General features: G+C 46.3%; 1 protein-coding gene across 2 annotated transcripts in view; it reads right to left on the bottom strand.

Annotated features, from left to right (window-relative positions):
- Nucleotides 1-10,411: 10,411 nt before the first annotated feature.
- Nucleotides 10,412-27,148, bottom strand: part of PPT2 (palmitoyl-protein thioesterase 2) — a 38,301-nt gene continuing 21,564 nt past the window's right edge. Inside the window, exons 5-9 of one of the 2 annotated variants that reach the window (XM_088446688.1) lie at nt 19,568-19,675; nt 19,004-19,087; nt 15,317-15,401; nt 15,177-15,231; nt 10,412-11,680 (exon numbers count right to left, since the gene is read on the bottom strand). In XM_088446688.1, coding sequence (XP_088302814.1) covers nt 11,537-11,680; nt 15,177-15,231; nt 15,317-15,401; nt 19,004-19,087; nt 19,568-19,675 — 476 coding nt within the window. In that variant the 3' untranslated portion in view covers nt 10,412-11,536. The remainder of the gene's footprint in view (nt 11,681-15,176; nt 15,232-15,316; nt 15,402-19,003; nt 19,088-19,567; nt 19,676-27,148) is intronic. The other variant, XM_088446689.1, reaches the window with a different exon arrangement.

The following is a 27,148-nucleotide window of genomic DNA, read 5'->3' as shown; positions in this document are numbered from 1 at the left end:
GTCGCTGCTGCTTTAAGGATGCAGGTGCGGCTACAGCCCAAACATTTCACAAAGAGAAAAAAAAAAGAAGAATTTTTTTATTGTTTGTGGAGCACACTTTGAGGGTTACACCACCCTTTAACAGACAGACGCACGCTTGTCGCTGCTGCTTTGAGGATGCAGGTGGAATCTAGACGGGATTTGGAACCGGGGACACACTACCTCCATCAATTGTCTAAATCCCACTGCACTAATGGCGGATACCGGACGCACGTCTAACACCAACATAGCAGTCAAGGCCTCAGTTATACATTTTGCTTCAGGATGACTGCTGTCGTACTTCATCCTCATCACTAGGGATTGTTGGAGGGTCAATTGTTTAGTAAAAGTAGTGGTGTTCCTACTTCCTCTCTGGGATGATGAACAACTCCCAGCAGCAGCAACAGCACTAGGAGGAAGTGGTTCTTGATCTTTCCCTATTTTATTTTTATCGGAGAAAGTTTGGTCCTCCATTTATGTTATATTGATATATACGTGCGGCTAAGGCGCACACAAACACAGAAAATATTTTTTTATTTTTGCTGGAGAGTAGTGCACTTTGTGGGTTACACCACCCTTTAAGAAATGAGCCAGCCGGCTCTTTACTTATGGGACACAGGCGCACGCTTGGAACTGCTCCTTTGTTGATGCACGTGCAGCCACAGTGCACACAATTCACAAACACAGAAAATATTTTTTTATTTGGTTTGGAGTGTACTTTGGGGGTTACAGCACCCTTTAACGGTCAAGCCAGCCGGCCCTTTACTTATGACACAGGCGCACGCTTGGCACTACTTTGTTGATGCACGTGCGGCTACTGCGCACACAATTCACAACACAGAAAATATTTTTTTATTTGGTTTGGACTGGAGTGTACTTTGGGGGTTACAGCACCCTTTAACGGTCAAGCCAGCCGGCCCTTTACTTATGACAGAGGCGCACGCTTGGCACTACTTTGTTGATGCACGTGCGACTACTGCGCACACAATTCACAAACACAGAAAATATTTTTTTATTTGGTTTGGAGTGTACTTTGGGGGTTACAGCACCCTTTAACGGTCAAGCCAGCCGGCCCTTTACTTAGGACACAGACGCACGCTTGGCACTACTTTGTTGATGCACGTGCGGCTACTGCGCACAAAATTCACAAACACAGAAAAAATATTTTTTTTTATAGCACTTGGGGGGAGCAACCCTGACGGACAGAGCACCCCCTGGACAACACTACAGCACCCCTTTAGGACTGGGACACTGCACAGGACTTTGGAGTGGACACAGCCCCTATAGACAACTGACTGCACAACACAGTCCAGCCAGCCCCTATGGACTTTGAAGTAGTGGACACAGCCCCTATTAACAACAGCAGCACAGCACAACACAGCCAGCCCCTATGGACTTTGAAGTAGTGGACACAGCCCCTATGGACAACAGCAGCACAGCACAGCGCAGCACAACACTACTCTGCACTACACTACACTACACAGCCCAGCCAGCCCTAACTCCCACCCTCCCTCTTCACTGTCCACAGCCGAGTGAGAAAATGGCGCCGACGCGGGTACCTTATATAGGATCCAAAACCCGCGAGACCCGGAAGACGGGATGATGACGTTTTGCCTCGATTTCAGATCCGAGTCAGGCGGGAAAAGTCGAGCCTGACTCGGATGGGGGGGGCTCGGGGGGGTTCGGATTTCAGAAATCCGAACCCGCTCACCCCTAGTTGTAATACAATGCCACGCATATAGAAAAGAGATTTAGTACACAATCACCTGTTCAATGTTTGTTCTTCTCTGCCAAATTTTGTGTATAATTTATATTTATATATAATATTGTCAGCGTGCATACAGTACATTTATGTTGCAGTAGGAAAAATTGTTTTACACTTTCGGTGCCTGTGACTTACTGTAGGAGCACTGTGCTATAAACTTTGGAGAATACATTGGGACCACTCTCAGCACCAGCCGTAGCATGATGTGAGTGTGGCTTTATGGTTTTTTATTGTCTGATAGGAAAAGTCTATACAGAGCTATAGACTTTTCCTATCAGACAATATAGACTCACTAAGTCTGAGAATAGCTCTGGCTTTTATCCAGGCAGATAGGTCCAGATGTAATAATAGTCCAGGCAGGGTCAAAATTCAGTTATCTTCTTTGCCTATTTTGCTATAGAGTTGTCAAAATGTAATTACTGCCAGGGTCATTGAGAGATCAACGGGGCCTGGGTACTGGAGGGTGCGTTACCAAATCCAGAAGGTGTGGCTATACACACTACCCCCAGAAAAATTCCGTCAGGTACGGCCACCTTATTATAGAATGTCTAGAACTATAACAAAGTAATGTGAATAGGTACCTGTTATTAATTATATATATATATATATATATATATATATGGCTTGCCTTGATCACATTAAATGTAATTAAACTTGGAGCCATCGGTAGCATAATTGAAACGTGCACCAGCCCCGTGCTTAGTGCAGATTCTCTATCAGAGTTTGCCTCCAATGTGAGCGATTAAGCTTCTGAATTCATAAGACAATACATCTTCATGCCTCTAACCAGCCACCTCCCAGTCACTGCCCAGGACCGTCCAGCCACCTCCCAGTCACTGCCCAGGAATGCCCAGCTACCACCCAGCGCCTAACCTAACCCTGCCCCCCCACGGCTGTCCGCGCCCGGCTTACCTTCGTTCGGTATGCCAGGCGTCGGGCTCCTGGCGTAGGTAAAATGACAGGCGTCGGGATTGCGCCTGTTATTAGGCCCCTGCCGAGATTAGACAGGAAGCCGGCGGTCGGCATTTCGACCGTCGGCTTCCTGAACTGCATCCCATACTAGGGAGTAAGGCCAATGCACATTACAACCTTACCCAAAAAAAGAAATAGGTACTCAACAATCAGCAACCACAGTATTATCATCAAACTTGCAAACAAGTGTGTGTGGACGAAGGGGGGGGGTATTGTCACCCTGAACAAGAAAAACCACATTGAGGAACCACTAAGGATATTGGGAGACAATGAGACCTACAAAATACTGAAGGGGGACGCCAACACACAGTTTCAGAAAGAACTGAATCAACTACTAAAACACAGCCTAGACAAAGGCATACTGACAACACAGGAAATTCATGCAGAATCCACATCCCGAATAACAGTGCTTACTATCTACCCAACCTTCTCCAGGACCAGAAACACCCAGCAGGACTACCCACTATCTTAGGCATTAACTCACTCACTGTCACTTTAACCAAATGCATAGACTCCTTCCTGCAAGACACGTCAAAATAAAATCATGCATAAAAGACACTAATGACATTTTGAGGACTCCAGAACACATTGATTGGAAACTGGACTAGTGGCTAGTCACCAGTGATGTAACAACACTATACATCTGGACAGAACACAAAATGTTCTGGTAATAGTCACCGACAGATACAGCGTAGGTAGATTTCATCATATAAGCCATAGAATTAATTCTGAAAAACAACTATATCTGGTTTAACAACACATTCTAATTAGAAACCACAGGAACTGTGATGGGAATAAGGTTCGCACAATGCTACATATGCCAATCGGTGTTGGAGTAAGTGGGAAGAGAATAACATCTGTCGGGGGCATTGTTTGGTGAAAACCTCATTTTCTGGCGTAGATTCAAATATAATTTTCACTACTCTCAGAGGGCAAATGGCCACAACCCGTATTTGGGGATTGGCGTGACCTATTTCTGAGGCGCAGAGTCTAATGTGCCGGCGGTGTTCACCAGGGACCCTCGCAAGAGGGTATGGGCTTGGCTGCGTCCGACACCCAGGTCGCGGCCCTCAGAATAGGTTCCCCTATACAGGTGCTGGGTAACTCTGGATGAAGTGGAGAAGACTTTCAGCGTAGTGAACAGGCCGGCTCAGAACCAAACGGACAACAAGGTACCAGGGAGCAGACGTGTGCAGGTCGCAGAGAATAGCCAAGGTCAAACCAGATTACCAAACGCAGTACCAGGGATTAGACAGAAACAGGTCATAAACCAAACCAGGGCTAGGAACAGACTTGCAGAGGCTGATTGCAGGAATCCTCTAATCAGTGCAGCTGGTGATTGCACTGAGCTGGATAATAGGCTGCAACTGATGTTTGCTGAGTAAATTCACTGGAACAGCTTGTGATTCCTAAACTGGAATACAGCAGCACATAGATCAGGACACAGGAACTGTAGATATAGAGCCAGGTAGCAGTGATGGTTTTCTGCACAAAGGAGCCACAGGATAGAATTTAAGACTAGGAAGCAACTCTTTGCTCTGGCACCAGTGGGAGTTCTCACAGGGGATATGAATCTGCTGCCAGTCCCTGATAGGCTGCTGAGGTCAGCTGAGGCAGGAGCACTCCCACTGGTAGAATGCTAGCACCTGACATAGTGCATGATGGTGATGTCAGTGCATGGTTCTCGACATGGGCGCAGAGAGGGAGGGAGGCGTGTACAATTTACCCGGGCTTCCAGAGGGGCCCAGCAGGGGCCCAGGTTCGGCGCTGCCCCCCCTCCCTTCCTCCCTCCCTCGCAGCAGCCCAGCACACAGCGTGTGCTGGGATGCAGTGGGAGATTGCTGTGGATGCTGCTTAGCAGCCACAAGCAATCTCCTATGCCTGAGGGGGGGAGCGATCACACTGATCTCGCCCCCCCTGGCTTTGCGCTGGGCTGAGGGGCTCACAGCGCCCCCTCCCCGGTGTGCAGCGCCGAAGGTATGTTTTTTTTCCAAGGGGACGTGGCCATGCCTCCCGCGATTAGGCCACGTCCCCTTCTTTACCGGGGCCCGGCGGCGCTCTCTATTCCCCTGGTTCCCGAACAAGGTCAGGCACAAATCCTGATCTGCAGCAAATGGTAATATAAGTCACACAATTTGAGCAGAGTGTGACATTACACCATTCCGAACGGGTGGCCTCCGGACACCCCTATGACTTGAGAAAAAAACTTGAATAGATCTCTGAAGATCAACACCACTCTTCATTTTAGAAGCAAAAACCATGGTAGCAATTAATGCTTTCGACGAATCTTCTTTCCCTTTCGGGAACGTCTTGATCCACTCGGAAGAGACAAAATCTCTGGTTCAATGAAAACTTCTTTTCTAAACATAGGACCTCCAGGGAAAGGTGCTTCATCCGCAACAGGATCATAATCGGAATCAGAATCCAAGTCTAGAGTCAGAATTTTTTTTTCCTGGAAACAGCACCAGAAGTGGATGATGGGTCTAAAAGGACCAGGATACCCAGAGGAGCCTTCATGGAGAGGGGCCAAGGAAGTGACCCCAAGTATAAATATCGCAGGCTGTTAACCTTGTGCTGATCTTGAGGCGTTTGGAACAAACTTTTGCAGTACCGCAGGCAGTGGACCTTGTACTGATCTCGATGCTTTTGGAGCAAACCTTTGTAGTACCACTTCAGTGAAAGCTGAGAGATCTTCTAAAATGGGATCCTTGGTCTCTATCAAAGTCCAAAGCTTTACTCCTAAAGGCCAAAAGGAAATATTTTACCACATTGGCAGGAGTGTGAAGGCAACAATCCGGAATCCACATCAGAAAGATATTGACGTGCCAAGGCGTAAAACTGATCTAAATCTCCATCAAAGTAAACGGATGGTCGATCATCCTCCAAACTTCTTAGCAGAGAATCAGTTGAAGAACCCACTGCAGCAGGAACTAAATTGACATGTGACACCCCTAAGCCCTTTTTGGAACCAGGAGACGGAGGGCTCTCATTTGGCGGAATAGGTAGAACCGGATTGGGATTGGAGACACTTAAACTGGCAGGAATTGTACAGGTCAAAACCGGATTAAGACCGGACACACTGGAACTGGATGGAACAGGAAGTTTAGATTACCCTTTCTGAGTCTGGACCATACTAGTATTGTATTGTATTTATTGTTGTCATCAGCAAAACAAGTTTGGCAGACGAAATTACATTGCACTTTTTAAAAAAAAACAGTGAATAGCAATCCATGGTAAAGGTTATCGCAAACAATTTCACGAAAATAATAAAATTAAATTAACTAAAGAGATACATTCATAGCATTCAGCATGCGCACAGCAGATGGAAGAAAACTAACCCACATGGTGATGCTCTCGGGAAGTGGCCAACCGGAATCCATGTCTGTATCCATGGCACTGTGAATCCCTGCTGGGATCTTGGCACTGGAAATCTCCCCTGGGGCTGAGGCACTGGAGACCCCTCCTGGGGCTGAGGCACTGGAGACCTTTCCTGGGGCTGAGGCACTGGAGACCCCTCCTGGGGCTGAGGCACTGGAGACCCCTCCTGGGGCTGAGGCACTGGAGACCCCTCCTGGGGATGAGGCACTGGACATCGGATACTCCTGCTGGAGTTTGAATATCGGATACTCCTCCTGAGACTGCAGGAACAGACTTCTCACTGACTTTGGGAGATTTTAACACTCTCTTTTGATTTCCAAAGCTGGAATTGGGTGCTCTTGTCACAGGACCCCAATCTTGAACTGAAGTTCCTTTTTGAGCAACTTCCTTAGCACTCCTATTTAGAGTACTGGAAACTGGAACTGAAGGTGACAATCTAGATAGTTGTTGGCATTAATGCTGTGACACTGAGACTTGTCACCCTTCCTTGATTTACAGAGAGAACAGATTATGTAAAATGTTTATTTTCAATGTCCTGGGCTCGCCCCCAGCGTGACTGAAAACGGGGGTGTGACACAAGGTCATGCTCCTGCACATGTCATACCAAAGGCGTGCGCACAAAAATTGGGCGTGGCCTTGCGACAGGTCGGTCACGCCCCTTTTTGCTTGCGTGCCTACAGTGTGCGCATGCTATCGGCTCTTTCGATTGACTACATATATTGTTTGGCTCTTTGCCTCTGACTGGTTGGCCACCCCTGCTCTAATCAGTGCAGCTGGTGATTGCACTGAGCTGGATAATAGACTGCAACTGATGTTTGCTGAGTAAATTCACTGGAACAGCTTGTGATTCCTAAACTGGAATACAGCAGCACACAGATCAGGACACAGGAACTGTAGATATAGAGCCAGGTAGCAGTGATGGTTTTCTGCACAAAGGAGCCACAGGATAGAACTTAACACTGGGAAGCAACTCTTTGCTCTGGCACCAGTGGGAGTTCTCACAGGGGATATGAATCTGCTGCCAGTCCCTGATAGGCTGCTGAGGCAGGAGCACTCCCACTGGTAGAATGCTAGCACCTGACATAGTGCATGATGGTGATGTCAGTGCATGGTTCTCGAACAAGGTCAGGCAGAAATCCTGATCTGCAGCAAATGGTAATATAAGTCACACAATTTGAGCAGAGTGTGACATATCATACTCATATGACAAAGCATGGAATACTCACTAAATAAAGCCTCATTCTTCCTATCCAAAGGATCTTTATGTGTTACAGACTGCGCTGTGGAGATAACAGCCCGGCAGAGGTGAAAATCCTGATCGTCCTTTTGGTAAGTATCGCTACCCTAATTTCCCCCCCTAACCCTAACTCTCCCTTAGGGGTGCCTAACCCTAACCACCCCCCCAAGTGCCTAACCCTAACCCCCCAAGTGCCTAAACCTAACCCCTCCTCCCCTTCCCCACAGCCTAATCCTAAATCTCCTGGGGGGGGGGGGTGCCTAATCCCAACCTCCCCCTGAGGGTGCCTAACCCTAACCCCCCTCCCCCTAGCCTAACCCTACCAGGGGGGTGCCTAACCCTAAGTCCCCCCGTGGAGCACCTAACCTAACTCTTCCCCCCGCGGCTGTCCGCGCCCAGCACCCGGCTTACCTTCGATCAGTCTGCCGGTTGTCAGGCTCCCAGCGTAGGTCTAATGACAGGCGTCGGTATTTCAACGCCTGTCATTAGACACTTGCTGGGATTAGACAGTCGGGAAGCCGGCGGTCCGCATTTCGTCCGTTGGCTTGGCTTCCCTACTGCTTCCCTTCCTGACCAACCAAGCAATAGGAACATCCACCATGGGTGGAATTTCCCAAAACTCGGTATCCTCTTCCAAAAATATAATAAAGATACTTAAATTTTTTTAGGAATATGAAATTTGAAATCAGGTTTTAACCAGTTTCCTTTTAATATTTCTCCAAAATGAGAACATTCCGGGAAAACAGACACATGTTTCTTCTTATGTTTAAAGAAAGAAACTGAACTAGTCACTAGAATAGCTGTTTCTAGTAGATGCAAAGTCTTCCGTACCGTATCTACCAGCATAGAAACCGGTGAATAAGAATTGGAGTCATCCTCCCAATTTGAGGTGTCTTCACATTCATAACCCAATTCCCCTTCATCCTACATCCTGGGCCCATCTGGGCTCTACCGAGGGATCATACAGACTGGAAGTTTGAGTACAGGGTAACATATAATTAGCCTGAGAGTGACGTACTTGAACTATGACCTCAGCCAAAGACCTGGCCCAATCAGGCATCACCGACTGTTCAGCCGAACTTCCCAGTAATGAATCTCCCTGTGAACAACCAGCACAGAGCGACCCTGGGTCCGTACAACCTTTTAGCAACTTTTTATCACATTTTTTACAAATATAAAAAGTGACTGATGCCTGTTTTTTGGAACCCTTGTCTGGTTTCTCCATACTGAGAGAGAAAGACAACTCTAACCAATACTGATAGCTATCTAAATTCCCATGGAAAAAGTGTAGCACTGTTTTAACAGAAAAAAACAAAGGAGGGTTTATGGTTTTTTTTACCCAGAATAACAGACCCAGCTTCTGAAATGACAGCAAAAGTGAGGAGGCTTAATAAGACTCTAAGGGCCAGATTCACTACGGATCGCATCTGCGATTGCAATTGCTAATATGAACACAGTTCAACTGCGAAGGTATGCTAATCTCTGCAATCCCTATTCAGTCTTAGCAAAACATAAGCACACCCACTTTCCCGTACTCAAATCCGTAATACTTAGCAAGTCTGAAATAGCATCAGTAACATTGAGTAACATCGGAGCCTCACAGACACTTGCAGGTCAGACCTTACTCAGGAATTGCTAACTTCATCGCATGCTATGAGTCCTCAAGCTGCGTAAGGTATCGCAGCGGCTAATTTATGCACGCCCCTGTAATGGCGTTTGAACGCACTGGCACTCCTGTGTTCTGACGACCACCACCCCATCACCACCCACAAACGGCACTTCCTGTCACTCACTCTGCGATGGGTCTGGGTAGTCACTCCGATTGCAGTCCCCATATGCATGCGCAGAACGCAAGAATCGGCCGATTGTGTGTGTATTACCAACTGCAATCCGTAATGAATCAGGCCCTAAATCACCTGTTTTAAATGCAAGAAAAATTAAAAACGGACTCCTGAAGTGCACATTTACTTGCACAAAAACCAAAGGCAAACTAAGAATCTTTAGTACAAAACAATGTATGTTACTGCCTAAATTCCCAAAGAAGTAGTGCAGTAAAGTTGCTCATATACACATAACAATGCTATAAGGCCACCATATATCACCAGGTTAATCCCAAGTAATAATCCTAGTTTTACTGCTTATCTGATAAGAGACAGCCAGCCCCCCTGTAATTTGCAGTGAGTCTCTCAAAGCAGGAATCCAGCAACACCCGCCAAAATAGTGTTTGGGGGAGTGGCTATAAAGCCCAGTGAGCCTGTGGTCACTCAAATGCATGGGGGCGTGACCGGACACGCCGTCGGCTTCATGCTTCATTCAGGACGCCTGACGTCATCATAGGCGTTCCCTAGCTGCCGGCGCTTTCTGGAGATCCACAGGCTTGCCTGATGTATAGCGGCTGTCAGTGATAACATCATATACGGCACGCCGGCACGTGCAGCGACACACGTCATGGGAGCATCTCCAAAAAAAGCTGGCAGCCTGCTCTGTTCTGTAACACGGGGACACTGTAAGCATGTCAACATTCTGAGGATGCCGACATGGTGACTGTTGAACCATGTTGAAACTCTGATGTCATCATGTTAACCGACGGCCATCAGACTGGATAGCAGTCAGAGGATTATAAGAGAATAGATAAAGGTGACGTAATTACAAGTCTGAAAATGTTATGGAGGAGGCGATGACGGGAGAATTAAAGGAACTTGATGTGTAGCATCAAGACAGCTGGCTAGGGGAGATTATGTCAAACGCTGATGTAGTTAGATTGTCGACAGTCATGCTATTGATATTCTCTATGGGGACACTGAAATACCGGTGCCGTTATCACGACGGTCATCTTTACGTAATTGCAAATATTCAGGTAACGGTACAGATGTGCAAATGCGCTTGTAAAAGCCGTATAAAATGCTGACGCCTGGGGGCAGGTTCAACTACACTACAAATATTTGAAACCATAGGCGTTTATCTAGCGCACGGCCGACATATGCTACGGCTGCAGACCGGCGCGCAGCTCGCGATTTGTGCTATTTTGCACGTACACACAATTGTGGTTTTGCAGAAATGTTTTATTGAACACAACAAACACCAATAAAAAAAAAAGCAGAAAAACAACAACACACTTATTACAACGATAACTGGGTAGTAACTCCCTGACGTAATACGGCTAACACAGTTCTCTATGCCCAGAAGTGTCAGCTCTTCTGCCTTGGTGCAGTGACAATGTGGCTTCCAGAATCATAAATACCCCGCGTCCTGAGCTTCCGAGTCCAGCCTCGTGGAAACACAATCCTGTCAGCCATTTTGTTTTTTAAAAAACTTATAAAAATCACAACCCGCTCTCCATCTTCAAACAGTTTGTGAGTGAAGGGAGCATTGCATTGATAAGGGCATATTTTGCAGCAAAGGATTATTTTTAATTCATTTTAAAAATGTACTTGTCCTCTACACCCAGTAGAAGCAGGCATTTTTGGGTCTGCACTGCAATTCATTATATCGTAGCCTATGAAATCATTATTTATTACTGACATCACTGAGGTAGGAGGCTCTGTGTGCCTCAGTGATGTCACTAGTCCCACTTTATAGGCTGAAAATTAGTACAGCCCAGAAGACGCCCGCCTCCGTGGCATGAGTAAACTTTAAAGGCTTGCATGCTATGAACTTCCCATGCTTTAAGCATCCAACGTTATCCTGTTATTTGACAGCAGAGAATTGGAGGCACAGAGGTAGACAATCCCTATTTGTTATATATTTCACTGCCAATTAAATAATGGCACCCCCATTGTGCAAAGTCCTTCCCAAAATGAATCTTTCATTGTTATAAAAGGTGCAAACAGAAAACATTCTAACTCCAAAAAATATCAAGTTTAAGGGGTATAAAAGTACCTACATATTTCCTTCAGAGTTAAATGTTGGAGGTTGGAGACTCACATTGGGGGTAAAATAGAAGCAGGTTAAACTGCACAATGAAATAAAGTAAATGACCCACAGTGTGTAGAAGGGTTGGGTGAGCACGTTCTTGGAGGAGTAGGAGAGGACTGCAGTGGACCCCCCCACAAGGAACAGGATAGGCAAGGTGAATACTGAAAGGTATCAGGTCCAAGTCAGTCTGCAACGGGGAGGTATTGTAGCTTGGAGGATGATGAAATAGGTTTTATAGTCCCAATGTAACATTAAGTGAGCCATTTTTCAATGCACTCATAGAAGACAGTCTCGTTCGAGTGCCACATTGTGTGTATGACTCCCGGGATAGAGTACACTGTGACTGCTCTACGTCTGTCTAAAGTACGGAGACCAAAGGAGTCATCTACGTATACCTAGGGAATCAACAGAAAGGAAGGAGTTAGAAGGACACTGTACAGTAGTTATTTAGACAGCATTGTGTTTTGCAGAGAATTTGTTTGTACTGCAGTATCTGAGAGATGCTTGATTCTAACGTTAATAACACCACAAATGTACTGTGCAAGGTTTTCCTAGTTGGCATTATTTTATTATTAAACATGAAGGGAACTTTCAACCAGATATAACTGGGGCCAATCAGAACATTAGATAGTTCACAGAGCTAGAACAACCTGCAATCACTGAGCTAATCAAAGCTACAGCCAATCACTGATCTAGTCAAAACTACAGCCAATCACTCAGCTAGCACTGAGCTAGACCAACCAGCAGGCAATCATGGAGCTTGGCAAAGCTGCAGCCAATCACTGAGCTAGACCAACCAGCAGCCAATCACTGAGCTAGACCAACGAGCAGCAAATAATTGAGCTAGACCACAGGTTCTCAAACTCGGTCCTCGGTCCCCCACACAGTGCATGTTTTCCAGGTCTCCTCACAGAATCACAAGTGAAATAATTAGCTCCACCTGTGGATCTTTTAAAACGTGTCAGTGAGTAATGAGTACACCTGTGCACCTGCTGGGTGACATGGAAAACGTGACCTGTGTGGGGTCCTGAGGACCGAGTTTGAGAACCACTGAGCTAGACCATCCTGCAGCCAATCACTTAGATCACCCTGCAGCCAATCACAGCACTATAACAGTCAATGCTCTACACAAGTACAAAAAAGTAGCTTATTAAGGGGCCGAAGGAGGAAGCTTGTTTGGGGAAATGAATCACTATTTTGTAGTGTGTTTTACCAAAGGTAGTAACTAGAGCTGTGTGAGTAATAAATATGCTTGCAATGTGAAGTTAAAAATAAAATAACCTGTCAATGTAAAAACAGAGAGCACAGTGGGTAAACGAGGGACACTGGAGGGAAAGAGGCAGGCTTTATTTGCTTTTGTGCTTTGCAAAGTGTCCTAGATGTAATCTGATGATTCTCTGATTATAAATATAATTCAGCAGGATGTAGAACCAATACCTCCCACCTTTTATGTGAAACCTAACAATGTTTTACTTGAATTTTCCATATCGGGAACGAGGCATGCCCTTTTTAAGTAGTGGGTCATGTTATGGGTGTGTTCATGTCATAATGGAGGGGTTAGTACTTTTCTAAAGCACAAGGGCAAACCCAGCTGCCATTCCCTCCCCCCAAAGCATCTTTGTACACCAGGGGCACCATGGTGAGCTGTAATCCACCTCCCGATATCCACAGACTCAGGGCAAACAAGCTGATAGCAGGACCATTCCCCCAAAATAAAAAAAGTCCAAAGGAAAATGGGGGCAGTGGGGCCGTTAGTGACGGTAAAACACACCTATAAGGGAGAAGAGTCTAGGCAGCTGTGAGCGTACCCTGACGATGGTCACAAACGTATCCCCACAATCCGCGTAATCTTATGTTTGTAATACATATGTGGGGGCACATTCACTTCTGGGTGAGGTCCTGCTGGAGCCTTGCGCACTTCCAGCTATTACTGTAAGTAAAACATTGCTCATTTTTGTTCATAATCTCTGATAGAGGGCTCAATACAATTAGGCGCGAGTTCCCTCGTGGCGTAAGTGCGGCTGTATGCTTTTCTTATGGTACCTCTGGACTTGCAGATTTTTGCGAGTCCATGGTGAGATCGGGTCGTGAGGGGGGAGAGTTGCAGTGCCGTTGCCAGTGTTTCTATACGTTTGCAATGGCAACTTGCCCATTTCGCGACTAACTGTATTGATCCCAGAGTATCATTGTGCATGGCTCCTATAGAACGCTCCCATGGTAACAAACTAATGGGGGGCATCCACTAGACAATTTTAGCAGGCGATTGAACGATAACGATATCGTTCAATCGTTTAAAAATCGTTCAAAAATCGTTCAAAAATCGTGCAGTAATTGTTTCTAACGATATACGATGCGCGCTCCCGCTGGTCGTTTGATCGTCTCCTCTATTGACTGAACATGCAGGTCAATTTCACTTGATTGCTTACAAATCATTTACACATCGTTCACGCTGAACGATCAAACGATGAACCACTATCTGCCCACTATAGCAGAAAGCTGTCAATCACAGATTGAAACAACATAGTTTATCGTTAGATCGTTTGCAAATCGGTCAGAGTGGAAGATCAAATTTCAAGGGAAAATTCAAGGGAAAATCGTTAAGTGGTTGGACAGGGATAAAATCGTCTAGTGGATGCCCCTCATAACACTTTGGGAGAGATGTATCAAGCCTTAAGGGGAGATGTGCTGAGCTTTGGGTAGTGATAACGTCCTAGCCAATCAGCCCTTAACTGCCAAGTTACAGGCTGTGTTTATAAAATGACAGTTAAGAGCTGATTGGTTGATAGTTTATCTCTCTCCACTTTATCACTCTCCAGAGCTTAGTACATCTTCCCCTTAGACAGAGATAAAGTGGAGAAGTTTCCAGCCAATCAGCTACTAACTGTCATTTATCTAAACCAGTCTATTAAATGACAGTTTGTAGCGGATTGGTTGCTTTGGGCAACTTCCCCACTATCTCTCTCTGGGGGGAAATCAATTCAAAGCGATGTCAGCCGAGGGAGGGAGCTCCCGAAGCTATTCAATTCAACTCAGTGTTTGGGGGGGGCTAAGGATTTCTTCTCACACCCCCCTGGGGATGGGAGGAGAAATCCGGCAAAAGTGCCGCCAAAAGCCCGGCACGCATCTGTATCCAAAAAAAATGTAAAAAAATCCTCAGGACACCCCCAAAAATGTACTTTAATTTTAGGGGCAAAAAAAAAATAGGGCAACAAAGTTTTAAACTAGCGAAATTGATTCAGGGGGCTTCCCATGTATGCGGCAGGTGTTTTCTAGAATGCGGGTGGTAGCGGCAGGTGCATTTTTGAAGACTTTAGAGACTTCAAAATATGCTTGCACCCATTTTCATGTACTCCAAATTTGATGGGACAAGTTATTCCCCCCCCCCAAAAAAACCAACTAAATGCTATTCTTCACCCCTTCTTCTAAAGCCGCATTTATGCACCTGCCGCGGCTATTAAAAACCCTGACTACCTTCAGCAGCCCAAATCCCATAGTGATCCCCCATGTCAGGACATCTTTAGGGGGGTGACAGGAACATTTCCCGAAAATTTTATGGACTTTTCAATACTTACCTTTTCCTCTGGGTCCTGTTTTCGACGAATCCTAATTGAATACTGGGATAAAGCGGGCGCGCGCCCAATACTTTATCCCAGAAAAAGCAGCGATGAGGTCGGACTTTTCGCCTGTAATTGAATACCCCCCATAATAGCGAGCTGAATTGAATAGCTACGGGAGCTCCCTCCCAGCGCTATTCAATTCGCATTGAATTGAATTCCGCCCTCAAAGACTTAAAACATCTCCCCTGTTGTATCTAACATTAGGTTTATCTGAGCCTTCCCAGATCCTCCAAAAAAATAACTAGGGGTTAGAAAAGTTGTATGTGAGTCAAACCTGCTGCTCCTTCATATCCAGAACAGTCTCATTTTCATCGTAAAATCCAAAGTGACTGAAAGAGAAAAGGTGACCCGATTAGGTCCTATACTATGTGCAGGGGGAGTGTGATAACCTCGCCAGACCTCCCATCTGCGTACCTGGACTCCCAAGGAGTGATGACACCATCGTTAGGACCACCAATGAGAACCAAGTTGTGGAGACGCAGGAAGTTTTTCTTCCAATCTGTGGGGAGAATGAGAGGGAGAATGGATTACTGTGTGGGTGGAAGGAATCAGAATTATTAGTAACATTTAAGGGGGGAATTCAACTGTCAATTAGAGCCCATTTTTACTTTACCGAGCAGGAAACGTTCCCGACCTATGTGTTGACCCTCCGTTTGCACCCTATAACAGGCTAATTATCGCATATATCTTTTCAGCTCTGACCTGAAAAGAAATACGCATTAAGAACAGTGCTGCGGGCCGTCTTCGGAGCTAACAGGATAGTGCAGTAAATTACCGCGCCTAATTTAATTCCCCTCTTATGCCCTTATTCAATTTGAGGCAAAATAATTTATTGCCGATGACCTAATTTTCGCCTATTTGAAATATCCCCGTATTCAATTACATTGACTTTTCGCCGGTGCGAAAAGGCAAGGTAAAAAAACGGGGATAATTTTTCGCCTGCCCTTAGCAGGCGAAAAAAAATGCAGAATTGGGTTTCAGGGGTGCAGGTTTAAAAAAAAGAGCCTGTACCCTTGGGACTGCCCTGTTAAAACGAAATGTGTATAAAAAAAAGTTTTTAAAAAAAAAACGGGACACCCCAAAAAAAATATTTAAAATTTTTTGGGAAAAAAAAATAAAATAGGGGAACAGTGTTTAAAAATAGCAAAATAGGTTCAGGGGTATTCTGTAAGTATGCGGCAGCTGTTTTCTAGAATAGGCTATTAGCGGCAGGTGCATTTTTGAAGAATTTTAAAAAATTTATTTAGGGACTTAAAAATATGCTAGTACCCCTTTTCATGTACCCCAAATTTGATGGGACCACTTTTAAAAACGAAAAAAAAAAGCTAAGTGCTCTTCTGCATCACTTCTTTAATGTCGGGAAAAAAACACCTGCAGCGGCTATTTAAAAACCCAACTTTCTTCTACAGGCGAAAACAGGGGTACTCATAGTGATCCCCCAGGTCTGGACATATTTAGGGGGGTCCTACAATTATTTCCTGAAAATTCCCATTTTTTTTCACCGATCAAAGTTTCGCCGGTTCCCGATTTCGCCTACTTTGGAATTGAATAGGGGGAATAGCGGACTTTTCGCCTCAAATTAAATACGGGCCATATCCTGCTCATTTTAGTTTGATATATAGAGACATATCTGATGGTCACTTGGTAGCACATAAGAATGAAAAACTTTCATGTACTTTATTGGCTAAAACCTCTACAATATAAGATAGGTAGTATGCCGGGTTAATCCTGACAATGAACTGATATAGGAGAACTTTTTCACAAATTTAGCATCTTAATTCACCAATAGTGTACAAAGGCCCGATTTAGCTTGGATCGCAGTTGCTAATGTGCACGCTATCGGTCGACTGTTGCGTTCTGCGCATGCGTCGCAGTGCGCGAACTCGCCATTCCAAACACACGGAGACCACGGACTCCACGCAGGGCATTATCCGAGTGATTGACAGGCAGAGAGAGAGAGTTTGGGGGGTGGTGATGGGGGGTGGTCGGGCAAACGCCGTTGCATGGGCGTGCATAAATTAGCCTGAGCTTTCCACGTGACCAGGAAAGTTACCAATTTGTGAGTAAGGTCTGCCCTGCCGCAATGCTGGGTGTGGGTTCGATGTGAACGATGCTTGGCTTGGTTTGGGCGGTGTTATGAATGTGAGCGTAGGCAGAGGGCGTGTGTATGTTAGCCGTGCGACGGCATTGCGAATGCAGCATTTGTATATATTCGTCTAAGACCCGACTACAGAATTGCACACACGTTAGCAACTGCGATCCAAGCAGAATCAGGCCCACAGTGGATAATAGTGTTACCAAGTAGCTGCGATTGGCATTTTCTGTCCGGATAGGCATTGGTATAATGTAGCAGATTAAGATGTAGATTTTAGACAAATGTGCATGGTGCAGCTAAGTGACAAAGTGCGCTGCGCACCAGACGGGGATATTTGGCGCAATTTGAGGATAGGTGAATGTGGACACCTGTGGGCCTTATTCAGAGATGGACACTACATACATCTGCCTCTTTCTACGCAGCGGCTGTGCTGCAATAGGCTAAAGTCTCAGGAGGCATCTAAAATAAAAATACGCCCACTGTTGGCTTCTGCGATCCTTCGGATCAACTGCGTGCCCATCAGACATCAGAGTAACACCGGATGAGATGTCCGGTAAACTCATGCAGCCGGTGCCAGTGGCTTTGGCACACCAAAAAAAACACGCCCCCGTTTTCTGTAACGCTCCATGTCGCCAGCCCCAGATGCCATGTCAATGATGCTACGGCTTTGGGGCGCTGCGACTGACGTCGTATAGACAGATCTTCCCATGCGCAGTGTGTCTCCTGCGCATTCGCTGATCTGCAAACATCGGTGATATATGTAATAATGGAATTTATATGCATCACTAAATTAGGCCCTATATTTGCTGCTCACGTCTAGCGATACTGGGTTCTAGCATTTTAACTAACTCTCAGTTGAGTAATAAATATTGTTTCTACATGTAACAAGCTGCTCTTTATGTTGGATGCCAATTCTTTGAAATCATGCTATTTACATAGACTACTACAGGCGGAGTCTCCCATATCCAAATATTCCAAAATACGGAATATTCCGAAATACGGATTGTTTTGAGTATGACTGAGATAGTGACACCTTTGTTTTCTGATGGACACAGGCTGTTTACTGCACAAAATGATGAAAATATACTGTATAAAATTACCTGCAGGCTGTGTGTATAACGTGTATAAGAAACATACATGCATTCTGTGCTTAGACTTGGGGCCTGATTCAGACCCGCTCACAAGCAGCCGCTCGTAAGTTCCTGGCCGATGTTATGCAATTGCGCATGCATCACAGTGCGCGTGCGCGAACTAGTCCGAGCGATCGGGAAGCAATCACTCGCCCAGCAGAGACAGCCCAGCTGAATGAGTGACAGGAGAAGCCGTTTGTGGGTGGTGACAGGGGCTGGCCACTGGAAACGGGGGAGTGAAGGTGTGTGTACGCAGCCGTGTCCGAGCATCTTAACGCTGTTTCAGAGGTGTGCGTAATTAACAGGCGGCGTCATAGGACACGTAACCTGGTTGAATTATACACTGAAGTGCTCGCAGTGCTTGCGGTAGGGTACAGTCAACCGAAAGCGCTGCGGTCAGAGCCGATGGAACCCGATGTACCGATGGTTGTATATACTTCCTGGAGATGACGTGCGCTAGTGGTTGTCTGCATACACAAAGTGATCACACGCCAAGACATAGTGGGCGTGCTTATGCCTTGCCGTGCGATCACCTGCCTTGATGTCACTTAGCTGAATTTGCATAGGCTGGGAGTGAGCGGCCGCATCTAGCGACCGGGTCTGAATCAGGCCCTTGGTCCCATTCCCAAGATATCTCATTACGGTATGCAAATATTCCAAAATACGGAAAAATTCGACATCCAAAAGCATTTTGGATATGGGAGACTTAACCTGTACGTGTCCAAGTGTCTGTGATTATGCGTTTTAAATTGTAGGTTAATGTCCTTTTCTTTTTTTTCTCTAATTTTTTTACTTTTAATTAATGTTATGTATTATATCAGACTCTTTTATCATGTGTTCCGTTACATCTCTAGCTCTCAGTTCTGGTATATTTACCTGTAATGTTCGGTTCTGGCCTCTCCGAGTTTAAAGGTGCTAGAAAATCACTGCTCTTTATATACATGTCGTGGTGATGTGGATCTGTGCAAACATAGACCTGGGATTAGTACATGTTACACAGACAATGGCTTCCCAAACCTCGCACCCACAAATTCTACGGTCTCCTATCTTCGTGCCGGCCTGAGGAAATCTGGGAAACCAATACAGTACAGTCTAGAACAGGGCTGTCAAACTCTTGGCCAGCCAGTTGCTGTGGGACTACATATCCCAGCATACCCTGCCACAGTTTTAGCATGCACTAATAGCAAAACTGTGGCAGTGCATGCTGGGATGTTTAGTTCCATTGCAGCAGAATGGCCACGAGTTTGACACCACTGGTCTTGAGTGCCGGTAAATACAACAAAACACATTATGAAAATGTGTCAGAATGAAAGAAATTCTGCAGCAATACATTTAGACAGTTACAAGTGTACCCAGGATGCACCTCTGCACTGTGTGTAATGTCACCCCCTACACTACACCTCCCTTGTCCCCGCTGTTCCGCACACATTGCTATCTCACCATTCCAGAAGTTGCAGATGGAAACGCCCTGGCCAAACTGCGTGTAGCAGAACCGATACAGATTGGCTTTCACGTAAGTGGGGAACAGATACCGAAGATAATCTGTGTCTGAGACATGAATAATAGACGTGTTGTTATATACACACACAGAAGAGTGTGTAAGGTGTCATTAATGCATAATCTAATATTCGTACAGTGCCATTATTGTGCAGGGTGATCTACAGCAATCATGATTTAACTGGTTAAATAGTCAATGACTAGGCGAAAAGTTGTACAGAAGTAATGACACAATTGTTAATTCACAGGTAAAAAAAAAGAAAAAAGTTCTTGCAATCAACTTTTAGCAGTATACCCAACGCCTACATAAATTGTTTGCCATCTATTTTGCAATGATGAGCGAATATTCGTTTCATGAGAATGCCACCTACATTGGCCCAGCCCACAGACTGGCTGCTCTGGAGCTTTTAATGTTAACAACTGCAAAGATTAAATTAACTTTAAAGCTGATTTAGGACCTGAAGTGAAGACCAATGAGGCTGCAGAAAGGAGGCGTGAGCGGGAGGACCAATGAGATCTATGTGATTGCAGCTGCTCATTGGTCCTCCTGCTGATATTAGCTCACAGTGTAGGCACATGGGAGAAAGTTACATTTCAATTTCATTTCTGACACATTGTGGTTACATTGTGCTTATCCAGTAACATATCTATGTAACAACTGAGCAGGCTAGGAAAAGAGACAGAACGCAATGGGGTGTGATTATAAGACTCCTAAAAATGTATGACTGAGCTAAATCTACAGAAATATGTACTAATGTAATTAATGTATGTAGCTACTATTTATCAAGAGATTATGGACCTCATTCAGAGCCGCTCGCAAAAAGCGAGCGATCGCTCTGAATGAGGACGGCCGCTTTTTTTAGCCGGCCTCCTGGCCACTCGCTAAGCTATGAGTGACCACCCACAGCTTTTGCGAACGGCCAGGTGATGGTCGCGATGGTCGCGACCATCGGGCTTGCGATGAGACCCTTGTGGTAGGGTCTCGTCTGCCGCAAGCCCCAGTGAGCTTCCTGCTGAAATAGAGCAGGAAGCTCACTACTGACATCACGAGTGATGTCAGTAGGGCCGCCCACAAACGGCAGGCGTTCCTTCGGGAACGCCTCCGTTTGTCCAGCCACCCCCTCCTCCCCGCCTACAAAACGGGGCGAGCTGTCGATCAACATCGACAGCCGCCCCGTTTGTAGCGAGCCCCGGAGCGAGTGAATTTCTTACTCGCTCCGGGGCGTGCGCACGTGCGTGCGCAGTGCCCCACCATCGACCCGCTTGCGAGCGGGTCTGAATGAGGGCCTATGTGTGATTGTACCTGGCATAAGATATAACACACGCAATATGGCCTTATCAGAATTTAACCCATGTATAGATACGTATTGTACCCAATAATATAAAGTCAGGATTACTCATGGAAAACTGATTATCGGGCATATGTTGGAAGAAGAAGTACTATTCACAATATGCCTAGAGTTCAGTTGTAGCCGTCACTAGCTGGAGATAATTTGCTCTCTGGCACAGATAATATATAGGATTACAGAAACATACGGTCCTCTATGTCACTTATAGGTCTGGTTTATGGACAGAAATAGAAGCTGAAACTGCTCCTTTCCTGAAACCAGAGACACTAAGAGCAGAACCATTGGTAATGTGCAGGTTTTCTGCTACTTCCCATTTGTATTTCTTAACTGTTCATATGTTTCTAAGAAGGCCCATTGTATAACCGTTGTTTTAGTGTATAAGTTCTGGACCTTTCATATAAAAGCTAGACATTTAGTAAGTTGTATCCTTTATGCTGTAAACATAGCATAGGTTACAGTGTGTGGACCGTTTGGGGGTGAGATTTTACCCACCATTGTAAACTCTGTGAAAGGTGAATAAAAGACTCATTAAATACAATAAGTCCTTGCACCCAAATCACGTATGCAGAGAGCACACATCACATGCTCGGAAGGAGTCACCCCGATAGGTGAAGCTGTAGGAGTATTTTGAATACATTTAGCTAGGAAGTCCTATGCAGACCACCAGAATGAGAATGGTAAACCCAACATGTTACGTGATAAGACTTCAGTCTGGAAATGTAAGAACTTGTTAGAAGTCACAGCCCTGTCAGCCAGGCAGCAGTGAAACAGCTATAAACAGGTTTCTAGTTGAAATATGTTTCAGAAGAAATTATTATAACATAGGATCAGTGATAAATGGGGACGCTGTGTTTTCACAAACATCCCAGATGCCCAGCTGCCCCATCAGCACCCCTACTGCCCCACACCAGCACCATAGTTTCCAGGACCATAATCAACAGCACCTGAAAGTATGGATGGTCACTGAATGGTTCATCATCGATTGGGGCCATCGGTACTTTAAATTGATGGCAGGAAACTATAGTAGATAGAAAAACATTAGTGGTTTGAACCATTGATAGGAATCACTAGCTGGGAACACGTGAATGTGGAAGGCCAATCAGAGATGGAGTGCAGGGCTAAGTGGGGTGTGATGGGGCGGAGCTAAGCACCATCTTTGCCATCGATGGTGGAGAAGCACCGGAACTCTGCCATCAACGGCAAAACCATCCACCATCGGTTGCAAACAATCAATTGTTGGTAACCATGGGCCTGATTCAGACCCGGTCGCAAGCGCTGAGCGCTCGCAACCGGGTCGATGGTGGCCCATTGGGCATGCACACGACGGAGCCGGCTCCGTTGTGTGCATGCGCAAGACCCAAATAGCGACGGGCGCTCAGTCGCTCCGGGTCTCGCAACAAAGGGGGCAAGCTGTCGATGGTGAGTGACAGCTCGCCCCCTTTGGTAGTCGGGCCGGGGCGTGGCCGGCCAAACGGAGGCGTTCCCATGAGAACGCCTCCCATTTGGGGGCGGCCCCACTGACATCACAAGTGATGTCAGTGGGAGAGCTTCTGGCTCAATTTGAGCAGAAAGCTCTCTGGGGCTTGCGGCCACGAGACCCTACCTCAAGGGTCTCGTCGTAAGCCCGATGGTCGCGATGGTCTTGACCATAGCGACCATCATCATGGCCGCTCGCAATTGCTGTGGGTGGTCACCCACAGCTATGCGAGCGGCCAGGAGGCCAGTCCCAAAAAAAAATAGCCCGGCCCTGATTCAGAGCAAGCGCTCTGTCAGAGCGTCCGGCTCTGAATCAGGGCCCATGAACGGACAGCCTTACATATAAGAGAGGTGTGAGATGGCGCAGTCGCAGATGATGGGAGCTGGAGGTTATGCAATTATGGCAAACACACAAATATACCACATACCACTAATATGTACCACACATCAACAGCATCTATCATATAATAAGCGTACAACAAGAAACGATAAGCTTTCTTTGTTATAAAATGTACAAAAAAATGGGCACTACTGATCTGCTGTGATACACACATTGGACCTCATTCAGAGGTGCTCGCAAAAAGCGAGCACTCGCTCTGAATCAGGGCGGCCGCTTTTTTTTTTTTAACCCGGCCTCCTGGCCGCTCCCTAAGCTGTGGGTGACCACCCACAGCTTTTGCGAGCGGCCAGGTGATGGTCACGATTATCGCGACCATCGGGCCTGCGACGAGACCCTTGTGGTAGGATCTCGTCTGCCGCAAGCCCCAGTGAGCTTCCTGCTCAAATTGAGCAGGAAGCTCACTACTGACATCACGAGTGCTGTCAGTAGGGCCGCCCACAAACTGAGCAGTCCTGGGCAGTGGCTGGGAGGCGTCTTAGCGCACGCACGTAGATGGCCCGCCTTATGGGAGTTCTGTGAGAGTGTTGCCAAAGTGGTTGCTTACACAGATGCGCAATTGCTCACATTAGAGACCGTACTCAGGGCCAGATTCAGCAGGGATCGCAGTTGCTTATATGCACGCAATCGGCCAATTATTTCACGCTGCACATGCGTACGCATCGCAGGGCACGAACAAGACGCTGCTATCGGGACTGCGATAGCAGTGACCACGCAGACCCATCAAAGAGTGATTGACAGGAAGTGCCGTTTGTGGGTGGTGACGGGGTGTGGTTGGGCAAATGCAGGCGTGCCAGCGCGTTTCAACGCCATTGTATGAGCGTGCATTAATTAGCCACTGTGATACCATACGCAGCCTGAGACCTCATAGCGTGCGCTGAAGTTAGCAGTTCCTGAGTGAGGTCTGACCTGCCTTACCTGTGCGTATGGGTCCGATGTTACCGATGGTTTCACTATGTTGCCAAAGTATACGGATGTAAGTACGGGGAAGTGGGCGTCCTTATGTCAGGCTGCGATCACAATGCGAATGCAAACATTTACATATCACCGCTGATATTAGCAACTGCGTTGCGTGTGTATAAGCAGGATAGCGATCCTTGCTGAATCAGGCCCTCTGATGGAGAATCTGCACCTGGCGTAGGGCTGGAGCAAGTTTTGATGGTGCGACCGATGGTGGCGTCTAAGGAACCACCAGGCGGTATATCAGCGCCTACACATATGGAAAGCGGGGTGGGGGGGGGGGGGGGTGTCAGTGTTTGCACGTTCATGCGTACGGATGTACATCAGGGAAGGGCTTTATAGCATCACTGGCATAAATTTGCAGATGAGCGTCCCCAAAAACCGCAGCTGTCCCTGCGTGCACCACTGAATGAGGCCCATAGTGAGACAATGACGCCGGTAACAGACACAATAGTAAATATAAAGAGGAAACATTTGCTTCCTTATCACTCTTTAGTTCCTATTTTAAAAATACACTTTTGTGGGGGCTAAAAGGCTGCACGCCCGCCAGCAACACGGGTGACGGTCCTGAAAAGACTGTATAAGGCAACAAACAGGTATCCGTAGTTACTTTATTGCAGTCTGTATTTATCTAGTGTTTATTATCCTAAATCTAGTGCCCAGTACTCCCTAAAGACCACCGCACGTGGCACAAAGTGACCTCATATATATTTGGAATACAGGGAGGGCAGGTCTGAGAACCACTGATATATACCCACAGGTCTTACCCTGGCTTCTCTATCACCAATAACTGTATGTTATCAGAATACCTCTGGGCTAGTAAGCCATAAAGGCACACAAACTGCGCTGTAACAATAAGGAGGGGTGAGGTGAGTGAGAGAGAGGTCAGTATTGTATCAGCAGAGCCACCAGTACCGAGAGGAAGACGAACATGTTACACGAACTGAGCATTCCCTGCCCACGTGCCTATCTCATGGTGCCCGACTGCATTGCCCCGTGTGACACTTGCTTTTTACCACATGAGGAATGAGGCAATTATGCTTCATTACACCACTGTACAGTGTTTTATGGAATATATATATAAGATGTCCTGACTGACTGACTCATTAACGCCCAGCACCAACCCCTGGACCTGCAAACATGAAAATCGAGGAGTATATTCCTTCCATGACGCAGGTGCCCACTAAGAAGGGATTTTTTTGAAATTCGACTCCTAAGGGGGTGAAAAGGGCTAAAATGGTTCCTCCCTCTGTGCAATGTCCTGCCTGACTGTCTCATCGTCGCTGTAGCACAGTTCATATTGAGGGGTCTATTTACTAAGCAGTGTTAGGAGACAGAGTGAAAAGTGATAAGAAAGTGATAAGGTGCCAGCCAATCAGCTCCCAACTGTCATCTCACAGGCTGTGTTTGAAAAATGACAGTTGGGAGCTAATTGGCTGGCACCTTATCACTCTGTCTCCTAACACTGCTTAGTAAATAGAACCCCCTAAAACACTAACAGTCACCCCAAGTGCTGCCAAACATCACTGGCAGTTGGTGCGGTTCCCTTATTTGAATAGTGAGGGAAGGGAATGTGTTACTACAGAGGTGAGAGTAAAATGTGTTACTACACGTGATCGAGGGGGAATGTCAAATGTGTTACTACTGGGTGAAGGGAATGTATAACAACACGGACGAGGGAGGGGAATGTGTTGTTACTACAGGGTTGAGTGGGGGTGAAGTGTTACTACAGAGGTGAGGGAGGGGAATGTGTTACTCCAGAGGTGATCGAGGGGAATAAGTTACTACAGGGGCGAAAGAGGGTAATGTGTTACTACAGGTGTGAGGGAGGGATTGTATTTTTACACAGGTGAGGGAGGGGAATACAACGGGGGTGAGCGGGGGTAATGTGTTACTCCAGAGGTGAGGCAGGGGAATGTGTTACTACAGGCATGACTGGCCTAATGTGTTACTATAGCAGTAAGGGAAGGGAATAAGTTACTACAGTTGTGAGGGAGGGGAATGTGTTACTACAGAGGTGAGCAAAGCAAAGATAATGTGTTATTATAGAGGTGAGGGAGTGGAATGTGTTGGTACACAGGCGAGGGATGTCAATGTCTTAATATAGCAGTGAGGGAGGGGATGCATTACTGTAAAGGTGAAGGATTAATGTGTTACTGGAGTGGTTAGATGGAAATGGAAACAGAAAATATCTAAGGCAGTGATTTTCAGCCTTTTTCAACTCGTGGCACACTAAACGAGATTTTAAAACTGCCAAGGCACAGTATTAGACGTTTTTTTTCGAATACAATATATAATAACAAATATCAACATATGTAATATATGTTATGATTTGTTATTATTTCTGATAAAATTAGTAGAAATTAGTAGAAATAAAACACAATCACAATGGGCCTCACAGAAAAAAAAATATAATAACAGTGAGACCACAGAAGAGACACAACCACAGAAAAAAATCAAAAACACAATCACTGGTGGGCGCATCTTTGGTGGCACACCTGAGAACCGCTAGCGGCACAATAGTGTGCTGCGGCACATTGGTTGAAAAACAGTGATCTACCGTCTACCCGGGTGATATAATAAAATATTTGGGGGGAGATTGAAGTTGCCCAGACCAACCAATCAGCTACTAAGTGTCATTTTACAGGAAGTGCTAGAAAAACGACTGGTGTGGTATATTTCCATGGCATCCATCATGTCAACTGTAATAATATCTAAATGATTGTAGTGTCGACATTGACCGCAATGACATTCATCACGATTATCGCGACCATCGGGCCTGCGACGAGACCCTTGTGGTAGGATCTCGTCTGCCGCAAGCCCCAGTGAGCTTCCTGCTCAAATTGAGCAGGAAGCTCACTACTGACATCACGAGTGCTGTCAGTAGGGCCGCCCACAAACTGAGCAGTCCTGGGCAGTGGCTGGGAGGCGTCTTAGCGCACGCACGTAGATGGCCCGCCTTATGGGAGTTCTGTGAGAGTGTTGCCAAAGTGGTTGCTTACACAGATGCGCAATTGCTCACATTAGAGACCGTACTCAGGGCCAGATTCAGCAGGGATCGCAGTTGCTTATATGCACGCAATCGGCCAATTATTTCACGCTGCACATGCGTACGCATCGCAGGGCATGAACAAGACGCTGCTATCGGGACTGCGATAGCAGTGACCACGCAGACCCATCAAAGAGTGATTGACAGGAAGTGCCGTTTGTGGGTGGTGACGGGGTGTGGTTGGGCAAATGCAGGCGTGCCAGCGCGTTTCAACGCCATTGTATGAGCGTGCATTAATTAGCCACTGTGATACCATACGCAGCCTGAGACCTCATAGCGTACGCTGAAGTTAG

Source organism: Taudactylus pleione, unplaced genomic scaffold, assembly GCF_031769625.1.
Source record: "Taudactylus pleione unplaced genomic scaffold, aTauple2 ptg000400l, whole genome shotgun sequence".
NCBI lineage: Eukaryota > Metazoa > Chordata > Amphibia > Anura > Myobatrachidae > Taudactylus > Taudactylus pleione.
The sequence above is the reverse complement of the archived record's forward strand: the minus strand, read 5'-3'. Positions and strand labels throughout refer to the sequence as shown.